The sequence below is a fragment of the Leopardus geoffroyi genome, chromosome D1 (assembly GCF_018350155.1).
Source record: "Leopardus geoffroyi isolate Oge1 chromosome D1, O.geoffroyi_Oge1_pat1.0, whole genome shotgun sequence".
NCBI classification, from domain to species: Eukaryota; Metazoa; Chordata; class Mammalia; order Carnivora; family Felidae; genus Leopardus; species Leopardus geoffroyi.
The window spans coordinates 39,284,623-39,303,853 of NC_059329.1; the positions used below are offsets into that span (position 1 = coordinate 39,284,623).

At 39.9% G+C, this 19,231-nt stretch overlaps 1 protein-coding gene and 1 long non-coding RNA gene across 12 annotated transcripts in view; both read left to right on the top strand.

The window, feature by feature from the left end:
- The window catches only part of MRE11 (MRE11 homolog, double strand break repair nuclease), a 75,919-nt gene extending 74,341 nt beyond the window's left edge, over window positions 1–1,578 (top strand). For all 11 annotated transcript variants that reach the window (XM_045483600.1, XM_045483596.1, XM_045483597.1 and 8 more), the window contains one exon: window positions 834–1,578. In XM_045483600.1, the coding sequence (XP_045339556.1) occupies window positions 834–890 (57 nt within the window). In that variant the 3' untranslated portion in view covers window positions 891–1,578. The remainder of the gene's footprint in view (window positions 1–833) is intronic.
- A 9,579-nt stretch (window positions 1,579–11,157) lies between these two features.
- LOC123602400 lies at window positions 11,158–13,202 on the top strand. Its single transcript, XR_006714483.1, has 2 exons — window positions 11,158–12,179; window positions 12,760–13,202. It is a non-coding gene; the product is annotated as an uncharacterized LOC123602400 (long non-coding RNA).
- Window positions 13,203–19,231: the final 6,029 nt, after the last annotated feature.

Consider the following 19,231-nt stretch of genomic DNA (forward strand, 5'->3'; position numbering starts at 1 on the left):
AAGAAACATAAATTAAAATTTTACATGCAATTTTGCTTTCTCTTCTGAATATTTAAAAGTTTTTAAATAACTTTTTAAATAAAAATAAATAAAAGTTATTGCCTTAAAGCAATTCAACAAATTATCCTCATCAAATTTTATATTTTGGGCTTCTCGAAGGTTTTAGTTTTCCTACTCTTTAACTAAATTCTTCTGATATTCCTGTCAGCTCTTAGTATGCCTGTAATCTGCAGCTTAGTTCCAGCAAGGGACCTCTTTCATACTGCTTCTTTTCCCAAAAAGACATTTGAAAGATTGATTTGCTAGATGTTTTTTTGCAGCAGTCTGAGAATAGCTAGCTATCTCTAGCATAAAATAGGTAATGGGAGATAAGAATTACAGCTATTTCTCAGTTAGGCCATGTGGCTTCATTATTTGGGGGTGGGGGGTGAGTTTCCAGAACATTAGGTAACACCAGTAATAATATGTAATTGGAAAAAAACCTATTCAAAAACCAAATAGAAATAATTTGAAGAGTATTAATTTTCTTGGCTTCCCCACATCTTTTTTGCCTTTTCGGTTAATAGAAATGTGTATGGTATGTATTATAGGTGCACACACACACACACACACACACACACACACACATCAGGATCAATTATTTTGAGTGCTTCTTAGCAAGCTACTAGGGAAGGGAAAAGTTCATATTTATAAGGGAAATATAAAACTGAGTGCCTTCCTCATGTGAAAGGAGGAAATGGCCCTTACTGGTGGTGGTGTTTACCCAGAAGCACTTCTGTCTTGCCTCAGTGAAGCATGGAACAACCACTCATGTAACATTTGTGTCGTTGCAGGATGACGACGATGATCCTTTTATGAACACTAGCTCTTTAAGAGGAAACAGAAGATAATACATTTAATGGCAGTTTGAAGCATTCAAGGTTCAGGAAAAATCAAAACACTGCAAGCAAACAGTTTACAGTTGAAGATTTTTTAAGTATTGCTGTTAATTAAAGAATTTGAAAGAGACTTACTTAACAGAGAAACTTAATGTATAAGAATTTGTGTTTTGACGTATCATTTCGTGAACATGACTCTTTTAATTGAGAAACATCCCAATTTGAGGACATCCAGAATGGCACTGGTTCTCCATACTTTTTAATCTAGTTCTTAACATTACCTGGGGATGCTCTACAAGATCAGAATGTTTTCTTTACATATATTAGCGTACATCTAACTGAATGAGGGCTTTGCTTAAATACCATTCTTGAGTAAGGATTAACAGAAATCTGTCACTCTATGTTTCTGCCTCATTATCAAAGACTGTCAGTATTTTAATGTAGTTACATGTAACCAAAGTTGAGGAAAAGAGCTTATAAAACTTAACCTCCTTGTAATTTTAATAATTTCTAAAGATTCTGGATTTCCTGAAGGTAAAACAATCTGTAAAACCGTGCCTAAGTTCATTGTTTGTTACTAAGTGTTGTTCTTTTTCTATTGTTTGTGATCGTGTCAGCCACTGAGACTTTGAATGTTAGATGTATCTTATACTTTGAATAATTAGATATATTTGTATTAAAAAATAGAGCAATCTCTGAATTACTAAGTTTTTTATTTCAGTTGTAGCAAAGATTTTAAAAAATTGTGTTCCCATTCAGCAATAGTCATTTTCTCTATTCTCCATTATTCGTGGTTCTCTCTTTCTCCTGTGCTATATCTGTCTCCTCTATTTCTAGGAGGAAAGGCGTTAAGAAAGATTTATACTTAACTATATCTTTCTTAGAAGATAATTGAAGAACGTTTTTTAGATAGAGTGGTCAGTTGGTCATTATGATTATATTAGATTAAAATATTAAAATACAACTTCTGTGGAATATCAGTGCCAAAATTTCATATTAGTAATATTTTATCTTAACATCAGACATAGTTCCAGAAATCTTAGTGAAGCAGCCCGTGTTAAGTTCATATTTTCTCCCATCCAAGTACTAACCAGGCCCGACGCTGCTTAGCTTCCAGGATCAGGCACATTCAGGGTGGTATGGCCGTGGGCAAGTTTGTATTTCCTTACTGTGTTCAGTGGGGGTATAAGAGTTGGACCTCTTCAGATTTAAGTTCAGTGATTCCATTCTCTGTCTTAAGACTGTTAAAACACCCTTAGAGTATTCCTTCCTATCATCTATGAGGGACCTATATTTAAAGACTCCTTAGGGAATTTGTAGATCTGGGCAGTATAACAAGCATACATTTCTTCATTTGTAGAGTTACACACTTGACTTGAGTTATACACATGAGCAGTAGTCATGATTATTGGCACGGTCACACCTGGACTGTGTCAAATTATAAAAGAACATTTGCCTGGTGGCTGTCTCCATATTATAGCCCTTTCAAATGGCCTAGGCCTGGGATATAACCTTCTATTGGGATAAAGTGTGAATCCGTTTTAAATATTTAAAAATATATATTTTCTGTACCTAGCTTGAGCGTAAGCATTAGTTTAGCAGGTAGTATTAATCAGTGAAGGCGTTGTCCTGCGGTCCATGGGTCCACATCTTTAATATTCCCAGCAGAAATGAAACCAGGAGTGAGAGTTGCTTTCCCTGCAGAATAGAAGCTGGTTTGGGCGGTGGTGTGTGGACAGCGTAGTGCCGCCCCTGCACAGCGGGTGTCTGCTAATGGCCCTTCTCACCTGCCGCCAAGATGTGCTCGGGCGAGGGGCATAGTGAAGGAGACAGTCACAAAAGCATCCTGACCAAGTCCTATGAAAAAAGAATAAAACTTTCTTTTTCTGAAAATTGCTCCATGGTATAAAAAAAAAAGGTACTAAGTGTAACGCAGTTAGCTCCTAGGAAAAGGGATCCCAGGGCAGTGAGAGGTGAAACCCTGTTCACTTAATCCGAATCATTTTGTTAACAGTGCGTGTCATGTCCTGGAAACAGGAAAGAAAATCCTTTCTGATTGGATATTGTCGCATAGTTTAAGTATGCCCTTGATACTTACTGTTGATGCAGTAAAATCCAGGGGTTTGGTGGGAAGTTTCCAGACATGTTAGTGTAGGGGTATAGAGGTGATTCCAGATGATTGCAGAGTACCTCCACTTGCTCTTGGAGGCCAAGAAAGCAGCGATGAAAACATTCTGAGGAAAAAAGCCTTCCATCATTTACCATCCTTCCATCATTTACCAAAGAATATACCTCTTTTCGGTGCTTTGTTCCTATCATAAAAATACAGCAGTGCATTTATAAGGCTAAGAATGTATTGTAATTCCAGGAAATTCTATAAATATATGACTGGCCAGGTGCTTAGGAATTTTAAGCATTTAGGCATAAGACTTAATTCAGGTACATAGAAACCTTTCTTTTCCCCAAAATAAACCTTTAAAATTACAAGGTACAAGGACAGGAAAGTCATGTGTTTTAATAAATAATTGTAAAGTCAGCACTCATGACATCTCTATGCAGGTCAAGAAATAGAATACCACACGTGCCCTGGAAGCCCTACCCAGTGGCTCTCCCCTGCCCTCTGACTAACCAGTCTTTTGACTTCTGTCATTGAGACGCTTTTTTATTATTACTATGAAATTTATGGTCAAATTGGTTTCCATAAAACACCCAGTGCTCATCCCAACAGGTGCCCTCCTCAATGTCCATCACCCACTTTCCCCTCCCTCCCACCCCCATCAACCCTCAGTTTATTCTCAGTTTTTAAGAGTCTCTTATGGTTTTGCCTCCCTCCCTCTTTTTTTTCCCTTCCCCTCCCCCATGGACTTCTGTTAAGTTTCTCAGGATCCACATAAGAGTGAAAACATGGTGTCTGTCTTTCTCTGTATGACTTATTTCACTTAACATAACGCTCTCCAGTTCCATCCACGTTGTTACAAAAGGCCATATTTCATTCTTTCTCATTGCCATATAGTATTCCATTGTGTATATAAACCACAATTTCTTTATCCATTCGTCAGTTGATGGACATTTAGGCTCTTCGCACAATTTGGCTATTGTTGAAAGTGCTGCGATAAACATTGGGGTACAAGTGCCCCTATGCATCAGCACTCCTGTATCCTTTGGGTAAATTCCTAGCAGTGCTATTGCTGGGCCATAGGGTAGGTCTAGTTTTAATTTTTTGAGCCGTTTTTTTTTTTTTTTTTTTTTTTTACCACAAGGTGGTGCCTCCACCATTCGATGGCAAATAGGATGATGCAACAACAAATCTGAACCGAAGAAGTTAGTATAGTTTTGCAATAAATTTGCAGCCTATGCAATAATACTAAACCTATGCAGTAGTACCAAAATTAGCCTTCTAATCTTAGATGGAAATTGTTTTCCATATATCACCTGGCTCAGCCTGTTACTAAGGAAATTGCCAGTTTGATAAATTTTATAAAAGTTCAAGAAGAAACTATTTTATGTTTTTAATAAACCGAGAAAAACCCATTATTAGGAAAATTGAATTAAAAGGTCTCCCATTGTAAAATTTGTCTGTTGAAATGTGCTATATTTAAAAATAACTTTCCCCCAATGTTGCCTGATTTTTTGTGTGTCATACATTTAATTCTTAGTATTCTGTGGCTTTTTAGAGCTAACTACTAAGGATTAGTATAAAACTTTTATAGAATAAAGGTTTGTGTTTTTGAGTCCAAAGAGCTTCCATATTCTTGAATAAAAAAAAATGTCTGTATTTTGTCCTTTGTTTATCCCTTTTGCTACTTTTTACCTTAATGTTTATTAGCTAGGTCTGAAAATATTAGCGTTTTAGTTTGATCTTTGTAAAGCCAGCTCACACAGATTGCTGTCTCCATTCATGTTTGTATCTTTCCCATGACTGATCACTAGAACTGATTTTAGCTGTTTTTAAATTGTAAAGTCAGGGTGTCTTCTTTAAAATTCAAACAGTGAGGGGTGCCTGGGTGGCTCAGTTGGTTAAGTGTCCAACTTTGGCTCAGGTCGTGATCTCACTGTTTGTGGGTTCGAGCCCCACCTCGGGTTCTGTGCTGACAGCTCAGAGCCTGGAGCCTGCTTCAGATTCTGTGTCTCCCTTTCTCTCTCTGTTCCTCCCCCGGTTGTACTCTGTCTCTCTCTCAAAAATAAATAAAGATTTTAAAAATGTTTTAATTCCAACATTGAAATACATATTAAAATGTGTATATGTCCCTGTAATCCTCTCCCCAGACTTAACCTCCCAGCCATTAGGTACTTCTCTCTCCATTACTTTGGCACGATTACTGACAAAAATCGTTGAATTAGAACCCCAAATTATATAGTCAAATATTTTAGTCCCCGTATCAAGGTGTATGTTCACCTTGGTACTTGATTGACATCCTGTACCAAGGTGAACATACACCTTGATACGGGGACTAAAATATTTGACAGATATTTCCACATCTGCTTTGTCAACCTCTTTTAATTAAACCACCATTGTCTGTTTTGAGGGATAACGGCACTGCTTTCCAATGCATCATTTAAATGTTACCGCTCAGTTTGGGTCAAATAAAAGAATGTTTAATCTGTGTGACCTGCCATCCAGGGTGGTAAAGTGATTTCCAAAGGGCTCTCGGCCAGTGACGGTATATCCTAGTTGAGTAGCCAAAAGAAGCGCGGCGGGTTAACCCAGACCACACTCTTCGGCTTCTTAGAGCCACTGTTTCAGTTCTCGTGATTCATGTGGAGATACCAACACTAGTGGGCTTTAAAAGTACAAAATTTGCTTGACTAGGAGCGTATAAATGTAACTCCAATCTACCTGTTCGTGCATTTGAACTGATTAGGTGGAGGGGTAGGTATATCTGGACTTTGAGCAAATTGCCAAGAGGCAAATTGTTTAATAAGGTGAGAGGCACGGCTGCATTTCTGTTGGTCCTTTGACAATCTGGAAATAGAACGCATGAAATGGAGGCATCCATTTTACATTTATTAAAATGTCTTTCTATAAATCCTGAAATCAGTCAATTAAGTCTACCCATCCGTCACAGCCAAAAGCCCCCAATGGCTTATCATCCCAATCTTGATAGTAGAGTCTTTTAGTAATGATTTAAAATTTGCAAGAAGAATAGAGAATTTTTACCTTTTACCCAGATTCACTGATTTTTAACATTTTGGCATTTAAAAAATGTATGTGTGTATGTTACATACTTTCTTCATATGCAAATGTGAATATGCACACATATGTAATTTTTTTTTCAGGCTTTTGAGAGCAGGGTTTAAGCAGTAATGCTCCTTTACCCCTTAATACTTCAATGTATATTTCCCAGGAATAAGGATATTGTCTTACATGACACCAGTACAGTCACCACTTCCAGAAATTTTAACATGCATTTAATACTTTATATTCCAATTTTCTCAGTTGTCCCAATAATTCCCTTACAAAGCATGTTTTTTCCCTCTAGTCCGGGATTTAATTGTATTTTTTAATGTATAGAACATTGACGTATGTTCAGAAGTCTAACCATTCAGCATATGTACTCAAATCTTACACCCTTCCCCATCCCTTTCACTCCTTTCTGCTCCGACTGTAGGTAGACAATCCCATTCTCGTTCATCCTTTCCGCATTTCTTTTTGCTAAAATAAGCAAATATGATTTTTTTTTCTAATTTTCCCTTCTTACTTACACAATGAATTGTGTGTGTGCATGCTCTTCCCCTGCCCCCCGAATAATCTGTGCTGGAAATCACTCCATATAACTATTCAAAGATCATCTTTTTCATAGCTATATAGTATTCCATTGAGTTTAAATTCCATTGTTTATGCTATCATTCTCCCATATTTGGGTATTTAAGTAGTTCTCACATTTACAACTCTACAAGTAATGCAGCAATACTTAACCTCGTGTTAGCATTTTCTTATGTTTGGAAGTATATATTCAAGAGTAAATTCCTAGAAGTTGGAGTTACTAGGTAAAAGAGCAAGTGTATATGTAGTTTTATTAAATATTGCCAAATTCCCTTCCATAGATATTGCACCGTTTCGTGTTTCTGCCAGCAATGTGTTACTCTCCATGGCCTCACCATCAGAATTTAATTGTCAAGCTTTTAATTTTTTGCCCATCTGGTGGAAAAGTATCTCACTGTAGTTTTAGTTTGCATTTTTGTTATTATGAATGAAGAAGTTGTAAAAACATGATTAAGGGCCATTTTTGTATCCACTTTTGGTGAATTGCCTATTCATGTATTATGTCCACTTTTCTAAGGTTTTGGTTCCTTTTTCGATTAAATTTTATATTAAGGATATAGGATATTAAGGATATTAGCCCTTTGTCTAATAACATATTGCTAATGTAGTTTACAATGTTATTTGTATTTTGATTTTGCTCATGATATTTTTTTGCAATGCACTATTTTATTATTTATTTTTATACTTTTTAATGTTTATTTGTCTTTGACAGAGACAAAGACAGAGCGCGAGTGGGGGAGGGGTGGAGAGAGAAAGGGACACAATCCAAAACAGGCTCCAGGCTCTCAGCCATCAGCACAGAGCCAGAAGCGGGGCTTGAACCCACAAACTGCAAGGTCATGACCTCAGCCAAAGTTGGACGCTCAACTGACTGAGCCACCAAGGCACCCCAATGCACTAGTTTATTTTTAATGTCCTATTTTTCCTCCTTTTCTCTTTTTTTTTTTTTTTCTTTTCCATCTGGACTTAGAAAATCTTCCTCTACACCCAGGTTATAGAGGAATTTACTCATACTCCCTTTTTGTAAACTTACAGTTTCAAGTCATTTACATTTAGATCTCTGATTACTTAGAGTTTACTCTTGTGTAAAATTGTGAGGAACAGACCTACTTTTATCTTTTACAAATGGCTCTTCAGTTGAATGTACATCATTTACTACAGGTGCCTCTTTGCTCCAGTGATTGGTTATGTGCTAAGTTTTCGTGTGTGGTGGGGTCTCTTTCTGGATTTCCATTCCATTGTTAATGTCCATTTGCACGTTTAACTATGGAGGCTGTGTACAGTGTTTTAATGTCTGATAAGGTTCATCACTCCTCCTAGCTTTTTTTGTTTTCAGTGTTTTCCTATTCTTTTATGTTTGTTTTCCCAAATAAACTTAAGTATCAATTTCCTGGCTGCAGCAACCAAAAAAAAAGGGTTTTGGTATTTTAATTGGTATTGCCTAATTTGTAAATTAGGAAGAACTGACATCCTGTGAGGTTGTCCTATCCAACTGATGTCTTCACATTTGTTCAAGTTTATTTTGTGTGTTTCAGAAACAGGTTTTTAACACTTTTAAAATTTAGTCTCAAGTGTTTGCTTTTTGTGTTGCTATTGTGATTACAGTTTTTTTCTTCCATCATGTATTTTTACCGGTTATTATGTTTATATATGAAAGCTATTTATTTTTGCACATTAATTTTATATCTTGCTAACTTGCTAAATTGTATCATTTAATTTTTTTTTCTTTGATACTGTAGGATTTTCCAGGTATAATTTCATGTGATCCACCAATAGAGATATTTTTCCTTCCTCTTTTCCATTTTTATCCCTTTAACTTTTTCTCGCATCTAAGCGCATTGGCCTCCACTACCATGTTAATTAAAACAAAAAACTGCCAAAGTGGAGACAAGGAACATAATTTTTTTTTTCTACATAATTTGGGATAATGTTACAGCAGTTAAAAAATTGTTACTGAAAGTTGCTCTGAAAATTCTGCATCTGTAGGTAGGCTTTATAAATTAACCAGTAGTAACTACATTTAAATGGAATCATACAATATATACCCCGTTTGTGTATGACTTCTTTCACAGAACATTGTGTCTGAGATACATCCATGTTCCAGCATGTTCCTACACTTTGTACTTTTTCATTGATTATAGCAGTTTATACTCTTACCAGCCATGTAAGAGGATCCTAGCTGCTCTGTATCCTCGCAATATATATATTTTCTACAGTTGCTTTGCTGGATATGTGTATTACAAACTCTCCAGTCTGTGGCTTGCCTTTTTGTTCTTAAATGGTGTCCTATTGAGCAAAAGTTCTTAACAAAGTCTAGCTCATCAATGATTAATGATTACTGTGTGTGTGTCCCATTTAAGAAAAACATCCCCTATACTGAGATCATAATGAGATTCTTCTGTGTTACCTTCCAGAAAATTATCTGATTGACTTTCACATTTAAGTCTCCAGTCCAGCTGGCAATTGATTCTTTATGTGTGGTGTGAGATAGGAATCATGTTTCATTCTGTTCCATATGGGGATGTACTTGCCCCAGTACCATTTGTTGAAATGACTGGTCTTTCTCCTGCCCTGCAGAACTATTTAGTCCTTTATTGAGACTACTGTCTTGGCAATTCTTGGCCCTACAACTTTTCAGGTAAATTTTATATTTATATATATTGCTTGTGACCTAATACAAGGTTTTGGGTTTTTTTTTTTTTTTAACTTTTTTAAGGTTTATTTATATTTGAGAGAGACAGAGCATGAGCGGGGAAAGGGCAGAAAGAGAGGGAGACACAGAATCTGAAGCAGGGTCCAGGCTCTGGGCTGTCAGCACAGAGCCCAATGTGGGGCTCAAACTCACAAACTGGGAGATCATTGACCTGAGCTGAAGTCGGATGTTTAGCCGACTAAGCCACCCGGGTGCCCCCCTAATACAAGGTTTTAACAAAAATAACTGCCTAGTTTCAGGTTGGTTATAATTTTCAGCTGTTGTCCGTTGCATTTGATTTAATTTAAATATTGATTGCATTCTCAGGCTTCACTGTACATTTCCTTTGGCAGTCAAAGATAGTGATTCTGGTTGCCAGAGCTAAAGCTTGCTATTTGAGATTAGGAAGATATCCTGTCCTTGCTAGGATCTTTCTGTTTGTTTGTTTGTTTGTTTGTTTTATCCGAAATGTTATCAACTTCATTTACCTGGCTTAATGTTCCTTTGCCGTCTGTGACATTACTGAATCAATAGAGGGTAATAGTGTCTGTTAGACCCCCACTTCACACCCACCTTCCCTTCCTCCAACCTGTGTAAAGCATGTACTGTCTTTCCCTCCTGTCTTGAGCCCCTGCCTATGTTTCTAAAGCAGGCAATCCAGGCTTTCCTCCAGCTCTGGTCCTCACTGTCCAATCCCTTCTGTGTCTTTACCCACTAGTTCCTTCCAACTGCACTTTTAGCTCCCTATCACGGCCATCTCCTTGTATCTGCAGCGGTCCCTTCTCATCAAATGCAGCAGATGCTATGAAGAGACAGAGGAAAGGAGGAACGCGAAAGTGAGAACTGTGTATTGAGTTCCTTTCCAAGCCAGGCCCAGGTTTCATGCATATTATTAATTTCTCATAACAACGCTATAAAGCAGGCATTATTACCCTTTCATTATAGGTAAGAATAAAGGCTTAAGCATAAGGTCACACTTCTAATAAATGGTAGAGCTGAGATTTAAGGCTAATTCTATCTGAATCCAAATCTCATTCTTTCTACATGACCACACTGCCTCCCATAACTTATGAGGCATGTCCTGACTTAAAACTAAAATCATTAGCCTCAAACCCTGATGCATCTTTGGGCGTGGACTATACAAAAAAAAGAAGGGCGAAGTCCAAAGGAGAAACTGAGTTGGGTCTAAAGTTGGTGACTGTCCCAGGCAGGGTGAATAGCAGGAAGAGATCTTTCCCTTGGAAAGAAACATTTCAGATGGCTACAGGGATTCATATTAAACAATGAATAGTAAATAAGAATGACCTGTTGACCAAGTTCTTGTGAATATTGAAAGTATCAATAGCTCCCAGTTGGTTTAGGCTGTAATAGATGACAGAGTCAGAAGGGGCTTCCCCTGGGATTCTCAGGATTGTTTTAATTTTTTTTTTTAACGTTTATTTATTTTTGAGACAGGGAGAGACAGAGCATGAATGGGGGAGGGTCAGAGAGAGAGAGGCAGACACAGAATCTGAAACAGGCTCCAGGCTCTGAGCTGTTAGCACAGAGCCCGACGCGGGGCTCGAACTCACGGACCGCGAGATCATGACCTGAGCCGAAGTCGGACGCTTAACTGACTGAGCCACCCAGGCGCCCCTAATTTCTTAATTTTTTTTTTATGTTTATCAGGATTGTTTTAGTAAGTTTCATGTATCTATCAGCTAAAAACCTGTTTAATAGTGATTTCCCATAGCAAGTGTTTCTATTTTTTGGTTTTTCCCCCAAATCATATTTATCAGTTCTTTCTTTTTTCTGATTATAAAAATACTCTGGGAAACCCAAAAAGTATTAAACAGCATAAAGAAAAAAACCCCAAATATGTATATATGTGTTAATATAGCTGTTTTTTTCTTTAAATAAATTCTTAATGTTAACTGGACATAGAGTGTGGTCATATTTAAAGATTTGGAAAAAACTGACAAATTGTATTTTTTAATGGCCGAAGGACATGAATTTAAAAAAATGACAGACTAGAAATGCAAATAGGGCTTTATTAAATTTTAAACGGCAGGTCATTTTTAACTGTCAAATAGAACTTTGTGCATTCATTCAAGTGCTGGCCATGTATCAGACACCAAGCAACTGCCCCTCACTCCCCGCCCCCCAAACAATGAAAGAAAAAACACAATAGATATGGCCTCATGGAACTTTTAGTCCCAAGGAAATACACCATTTATTGAACCCTTTTTGTGTGCCGGGAGTACACGAAGCACTTACAAACACTATTGCATCTATTCTCAAAACTCTATGAGGTGGGTATTTTTACCTACTGAATGAGGAAGCAGATGTTCAGAGACTGACTTGTATGAGTCACATGGCTATACAGGCTGTGGGTGGAAGTCCAACTCTGACTAATTCCAAAGATCTCACCATTAGCTTCTGGGTGAAGGAATATTGGAAAGCCTAAAATCAATGGAGGAAACTTTTTTCAATATATTTCAAAAAACCAAATAAATGAGTCTGTATGGTTAGGGTGTAGTGAAAGAGGTGCCCTCGTGTTGCTAGAGTATAAACATCCTTTCTGCAAAGCAATCTGATAAAATATTAGAAGCCTTAAAGTATTTTCATCTCCTTTACCTGGAATTCTATTGTTTTAACTCTACCCTAAGCAGAGAATCAGAAGTGTGATTAAAGATTTAGGTACAATTGGTGGAATATTTAATAAAAAAATTGTGTGTGTGTGTGTGTGTGTGTGTGTGTGTGTGTGTGTGTTGCAGATTAAGTGGCAAAATCATGGAATGTCTGGAATTTGCCTCATCATAAACTAGGAGAGGAAAAATCGATTGAAGCTGGATGATGGATACATGTAAGTTTATTCACCATACTTCCATTTAAAAAGGTCTTAAGGGGCGCCTGGGTGGCACAGTCGGTTAAGCGTCCAACTTCAGCCAGGTCACGATCTCGTGGTCCGTGAGTTCGAGCCTCGCGTCAGGCTCTGGGCTGATGGCTCAGAGCCTGGAGCTTGTTTCCGATTCTGTGTCTCCCTCTCTCTCTCTGCCCCTCCCCCGTTCACGCTCTGTCTCTCTCTGTCCCAAAAATAAATAAACGTTGAAAAAAAAATTAAAAAAAAAAAAAAAGGTCTTAAAATATGTAAAAAGATGATTCCATCAAGCAGTATTTATTATAGTGAAAAATCTGGTATTCCATGAGCTAAAATATGCCGCCATTAAAAGGATGTTTTTGAGAAAAATTTAGAACATGGAAACTGTTCTCAGAGTAATGTAAGCAGGATATAAAACTAGTAACACTTAATTACTATTATGTAGAAAGAGTTAAAGGGGACACACCAAAATGTTCATAGCAGGATTGTGGTGGTTTTTATTTTCTTGTTTATGTTCTTTATCGGTTTTGTTTGTTTTTTTTTTGTTTTGTTTTTTTTTTTGCAGATACCATTTATACTCAGAAAAAAAATTTACGGAAGACAACAGCCCCCCATCTATGACAGGTCCCTTATTATTGTCACTGTCAGAGGTGGGTCACTGGTCTAATCAGCCAACGGAACCAATGTGAGCCAGTAACAGTTTGGAGTCATATATTAGGACATCATTGGCCGAGAGGAAATCAAACTGTTAGCTTGGTAATTTATACCCTATACTTCTGCAGGGCACAACCAGTTGTATTTTTGTGAGACACTTCCATTATCCAGTGATGGAAGTATGTGAAAACATGTGTCCATCCATCATCCAGCTTCAATCCATTTTTCCTCTTCTAGTCTAGTTTATTTTGGGGCAAATTCCAGACATTGCATGATTTTATCACTTAATCTGGAAGACACACACACACACACACACACACACACACAATTTTTTATCAAATTAACAGCTCTGCCCTAACTCTTCGGGTGTTTTGGAATTTTTTGTCTTTAAAAAACATTCTATTTTTGTTCTCACATATTCATGCATTTAGTAAGACCTGCTCTGTGCCAGGTACCATGCTAGGCTTGCTTTAAAAGATGAAAAGAACAGAATGCCTGCACTCGAAGAAGCTCAGTTTAATGAGAGAGGCCAACATAGATAGTTGTTATGTTGTACAAGAAGACTGTGGGTAGAGGTAAGCTCAGGATGGACCACCAAGTTCAAGCTGGGGGCCCACAGTCTTTCTGGAAATCACCTGCTGCTAAGATCCTTTACTTAGCAGTTCACTTTCTAGGTATAGTATAAATGGTGCGGTCATCTTCCCCACACAATTTAAAGTAGATTTTATTATTCTGCCCTTAATTCCAGGCTTTTATGGTATCCTTAATGAGATTTTTTTTTAATTTTTTTTTTCAACGTTTATTTATTTTTGGGACAGAGAGAGACAGAGCATGAACGGGGGAGGGGCAGAGAGAGAGGGAGACACAGAATCAGAAACAGGCTCCAGGCTCTGAGCCGTTAGCCCAGAGCCCGACGCGGGGCTCGAACTCACGGACCGCGAGATCGTGACCTGGCTGAAGTCGGACGCTTAACCGACTGCGCCACCCAGGCGCCCCTAATGAGATTTTTTTTAAGTTAATTTGAGAGAGAATGTGTGCATGCTCACACATGAGTGGGGGAGGGGCAAAGACAGAGGGAGAGAGAGAGAGAATCCCAAGCAGGCTCTTTCCTGTCAGCACAGAGCCGGATGGGAGGCTCTAACCCCTAATACCAAGATCATGACCTGAGCCGAAATCAAGTCAGATGATCAACAAACCGAGCCACCCAGGCGCCCCATGATTTTTTTAATAGTTTTATTGGTTGGTCAAGATCTGACTTTTACATTCAGATCCTACTTGTTTACTTCACTGTGTACAGCTTTTCCTCAGAGAAATGTGATCATCATATTTCAAATACCACAGACTTCCTTGGTTCCATTGCCTGCAAGCTGAACTTTCAACTGTAATTGCTAGAACTTGTCTTTATCGTAGTACTAACTTTCTAAAATAGAAATCAGCAGAAAATTAATATGAGAAAAAGACAACTTTTTTTTCTGGAGCTCAAAACTAATGGCCTCAAGGGGCAATTAAAAAAAAAAAGTATTAAAGCACTTTTCAAGAGTGTAAGATCAATGATAGCTATTGCTTATATCTCGTGAAAATGAGTTGCAGATCCGGTGATGCCTTCTAGAAATATAATTTTTACTTGGTATTGTTTATAAAAACAGGAAACATCATTCCTCCCCCTATAAGATGCAATATTAACCAAATGGCTTAAGTACCATGCTTAATTATCTTCTTCCACTTTCTGAGGATCTGATTTGAAACAAAGCACACAGCAGAAATAAAAGAGAAGTAGAAAAAATAGCTCAGTAGCAATTAAGAGCATTGAATTAGAGCTGGTCCTAGGAAATATGACTCAACCTGTAGGATTACAGAAAATCTTCAAACATTAATCCCATGGCTCCATCTACTAGAGGAATCCTATCCTCTCTTTGCCCCTTCAGAGATCTGATGAAGAAATATTCATTTCTTCACTGAAATCAAGTGGTTCATTAGCAACAGAGCCAGGAAATATTTTCACAGAAGGTAGATTTTATGTCAAGTTTGGAAGGTGGAGGTTCAGGGGTGCCTGGGTGGCTCAGTCGGTTGAGCATCTGACTCGATTTCAGCTCAGGTCATGATCCCAGGGGCATGCGATCAAGCCCCACGATGGCCTCTGTGCTGAGCATGGAGCCTGCTTGCGATTCTCTCTCTCCCTCTGCTCCTCCCCTGAAAAAGAGGAACTCAGGAAAAGGAGTACTCAGAAAAATTAAGACTTGCTTCCTGGGTTGTCTGAATCCAGGTCCAATGTCTACCACTGTATATATATATATACACACACATACACATATATAACATATATATATATGTGTGTGTGTGTGTGTGTGTATATACATATATATATAGTGTGTGTGTGCTATATATATATATGTATGATATAGATATAGATATAGATATAGATATAGATATAGATATATCTATTACCATTTCCCCTGTCTGGGCACTGTGCAAGGTTCTAGAGGTAACGTTAGGAAGAACATCATCCTGGCCTTGAAGAGCTGATAGTATAGTGGGAAAGACAGATAAGTCACACATAGTGGGGTACAACAAGGGAGGCACACGTCATTGGCATGGCTTACATGTTACAGGAGCACCTTTAAATGAGTCGCTAGGGCAACGCTGCTTGTTCTGAGGTTGTGGCAGTCAGGGGGGGTCAGTGAGTCTTCACAGGAGAGAGAACACTTCAACTAGGTCTTCAAGAATGAAGAGGAGTTTCTCTGGCTCTGGGATTCAGAGAGAGGATGACTGTAGACAGAAATAGCATCTTCGAATGCATAGCATCCTAAACGGGGTGGGCCGTGAGATGACCCCAAGATTCTGACTGTGGTGAACAAGTGAACAAGAAAAGGAGCCTGTGTAAGAGAGTGAGGGAAGAACAGGATATAATGAGTTTAGTTTGGAGCTTGTTGAATTTTAAGTGTGTGTGGGTATTCCAAGTAGAAATGTCCAGGCAGCAGTCGAATGTATAATTTCAATCTGGAGCTTTCAAGAGTGTTGGTAAGTAGAAATACAGATCTTGGAGTCACTTGTGAGTGATGGTGCAACCAGTGGAGATGGTTGAGGTCGCCCAGGGGGACATTTAATTCAAGAGGAGCAGATAATGGAAGATGGCACTCTGGAGCACCAACAGAGGCTAGCAGTTCTGTGGTGGTACAACTAATGCAACCACTTATCTGCTTTATGGATTAAATGGGCTATTACAAGTTGGCCCAATACCCGCTCCACCATTTATAAAACTTCCCATGTAAAAGTGCAGAGGAAGTTCAAACAACTTACAGAAGTATTTGGAGCCACAAACTGTAAGTTAGACTTCCTTTCACTTATCCTAAATGTATCATTTTAGCCTGTGGCTCCAAGGTACTGGAACTTGGAAACTGATTCCAAGAGTAACATGCCCACACACTGTGTTTCTGTTGCATTGAGAATATCTTAAGCCATATTTTATATGTCAAGTCTACTTGATTCATTTCTTTTATATTTGAGAGAGAGAAAGAGAGCAGGATAGAGGGGCAGAGAGAGAGAGGGGGAATCTTAAGCAAGCTCCACACTTAGTGTGGAGACCAGCTCGGGGCTCCATCCCACGACCCTGGGATCACGACCAGAGCTGAAATCAAGAGTTGGACGCTCAACCAACCGAGCCACCCAGGAGCCCTTATTTGATTCATTTGTAACTAAAGTATGATGACATCCAACCTTTGCCATTAAAGTAGATCAACTATGAGTGACTGTCGTTGCCTGGCAGGATGCTAATTGTTCTTTCTTCCCCTCTGCCACGATGATTGGCACCAGAGAAGATTTGTGGGTGTGGTGAGTTTTGAACTCAAGTAGGACCTTTTCAGGACCTAATATTGGTGTCAAAGGAGCAATTGCTTGCAGATGGAGTGAGGCTCTCAATTCTATATTATTATTCTATAATTATATTATTATTCTATAATTCTTGGTCTTGTGAATACTTGTGAGGTGACTCCCTATTTTCCTTTTGTTTCAAGTCCACTCGAAAGAGTTAAACTGTCCTCTGTTCCTCAGTATGTTTAATGCATGTGACTATAATTAGAGACAAAAATATAATTACTATTTGGCACATCCTGACTATGCACGGTATCCTTGGTTTTATTCAGAATGCACACAAGGAAGGAGCTGCCTTGTTCTGGAGGAGCAGCTTTGTGTCCTCCCAAATCTTCGTAATGGCAATGGTAATGTTACAGGACCTTTAAGCCCTCTGAGGAAAGAACTTTAAAAAATTTTTTTCTAAACATCTATTTATTTTTGAGAGACAGAGTGAGACAGAGCATGAGTGGGGGAGGTGCAGAGAGACAGGGAGACACAGAATCCAAAGCTGACTCCAGGCTCTGACCTGTCAGAACAGAGCCCGACGTGGGGCTAGAACTCACAGACCGCGAGATCATGACCTGAGCCGAAGTTGGACGCTTGACTGACTGGGCCACCCAGGCACCCCTGAGGAAAGAACTTTTTTAAAACCTTAGTTTTGGTCTTGCTGTGGGGTGGATGGAGGGAGGTACTTATTTCGTTAAGCACTGGCCTGTTCCTGCGCTTGACAGGGGTTGGTGGGTAGATATCCAGCTCTCGTCCGTTGGTTTGGATAGCTGACGTGTCTTCCTGACGCTGGCTTTCCTGGCAGGATTATGTTCCCATCACTCGCTGGTAGCTGGCCTGACAATACTCTATTGGCCACCTTCCCGTGCTCGTCTCACTTTTCCACCCCCACTCGTGGTGTTTGCCTTCACTTTCCAAATAAACCCTTGCACTGGAATCTATGTCTCAGGATGTGCTTCTGTGGAAAGCTAAGAACTAACATAGGTCACCTTGTCTTTCAGGGACAGGTGTCAGGCACCTGCACGTCTCCAAGGCAGGCATCGGGAACAAGGAATCAAAGTGAAGGCATTAGTCAGGTGCTCCAGGTTGGCGTGCCTGTCACAGAGCACCAAGCAGGGGACTTGAAAGACTGTGCTTCGAAGAGCACTGCCTACCTTTGATTTCTTCCTCTGTGTTTGATGCTGCCTAGCCTTGTTCTGTTCTCTAAATTGCCGTCACGTTCCAGCCTTGCCTCCCTGAGATGGTGCCACATCATCTTAGTAGGACATCAAGTCCACCCAAGCTCTTGAGTTAATGCTTACAGACAGCCCCTTGGTTTCTTTTCTAGAGCTAACCACCTATTACTTCATCTGCCCGGCATCCCTGTCCCTTCTCCTAGGACCAGTCACGATAATCCCCTAGTCCAACCACCTACCTCCGTGGGACCTGCCAGGTATCACTCTTCCCGAAGTCTTCCCAGACTCCCTCCCACCTCAGGAAGAGCACCTGTGTTTTACTATGGTGACACTTAAGCCATCTTCTAGCTGCTTATTAGTGGGAGAGCTTGAGCTGTGTCCCTGGAGTTTGAAGGGGTAAAGAAGCTGACATCTAACTTTCCTGGAAAATTCCAAAGTGAGAGGTGGCTGGTGGGAGGGGCCCATTCCCCAGGGTTTGGGTGGGGCAGAGGAGCAGGCTTTCCCCTGGGCCAAGTGGACTTCTCAGACGGTTATTTGATGGGAGTCCCCTTTGATGGAGTCCTTTGATGGGAGTCCCAGCCCAAAGGCACTGCTCACTCAGCTGGGGGAAATGACAGAATAAAGAGTCTACCGTTTACCATTTGAATGGGGGGGGGGAGGGGGAGGTCAGTTACAAGTAGGCAACCAATTACTGCATATCTAGCGCGGAGAGCAAGGTGGTGGGACGTCCATACAGGGGTCTCCGAAAACCCCACGCGCGGGAAAAGGAAACCCCTTCACCGAGGCCAGAAAAGTTACGTAACTCGCCCGGGATTCCATAGCTAAGAAGTGACACAGCTGTGCTATGATCCCGATTCCACGGGATGGGGGTTAATGGGTGACCCGTCTGGGGTGACTAGGAGAGATTTCACAGTAGGAATGAAAACGGGTGCGCGAGAGATCAAGATTTCCTGTAAAGTAGGCAGAGAACAAAACGCGTGGATAATCTCCCTTACGACAGCTTCAAAACCTACTTATTATTCCTTTGATTCTCTGATCCTGGCAGAAAAGTGTCCTGCTTTGAAGGTTTTCTTTGGAAAAACAAGCCCCCCTCCTCCGCCCCACACTGTTTTAAGAACCGTAAGGAAACAAAACGTCCAGCAAGTCCGAAGCGGGGTCAGTGAGGGGGCTTGGAGAAACCCTAATGACATCTATGGCATCGCTCGCCTGTGTCCCCAGCACTGCCGGACTGGGATCCACCGCAGGGCTGACGCTCTCACAGAAACAGGTGGAAGGCACCCGAGTCTCTGCACGGGGAGCAGCCTGGGGCCGGCAGACCCAGCTTGACCCCCTGCCGCGCCCCCCCCCCGACCT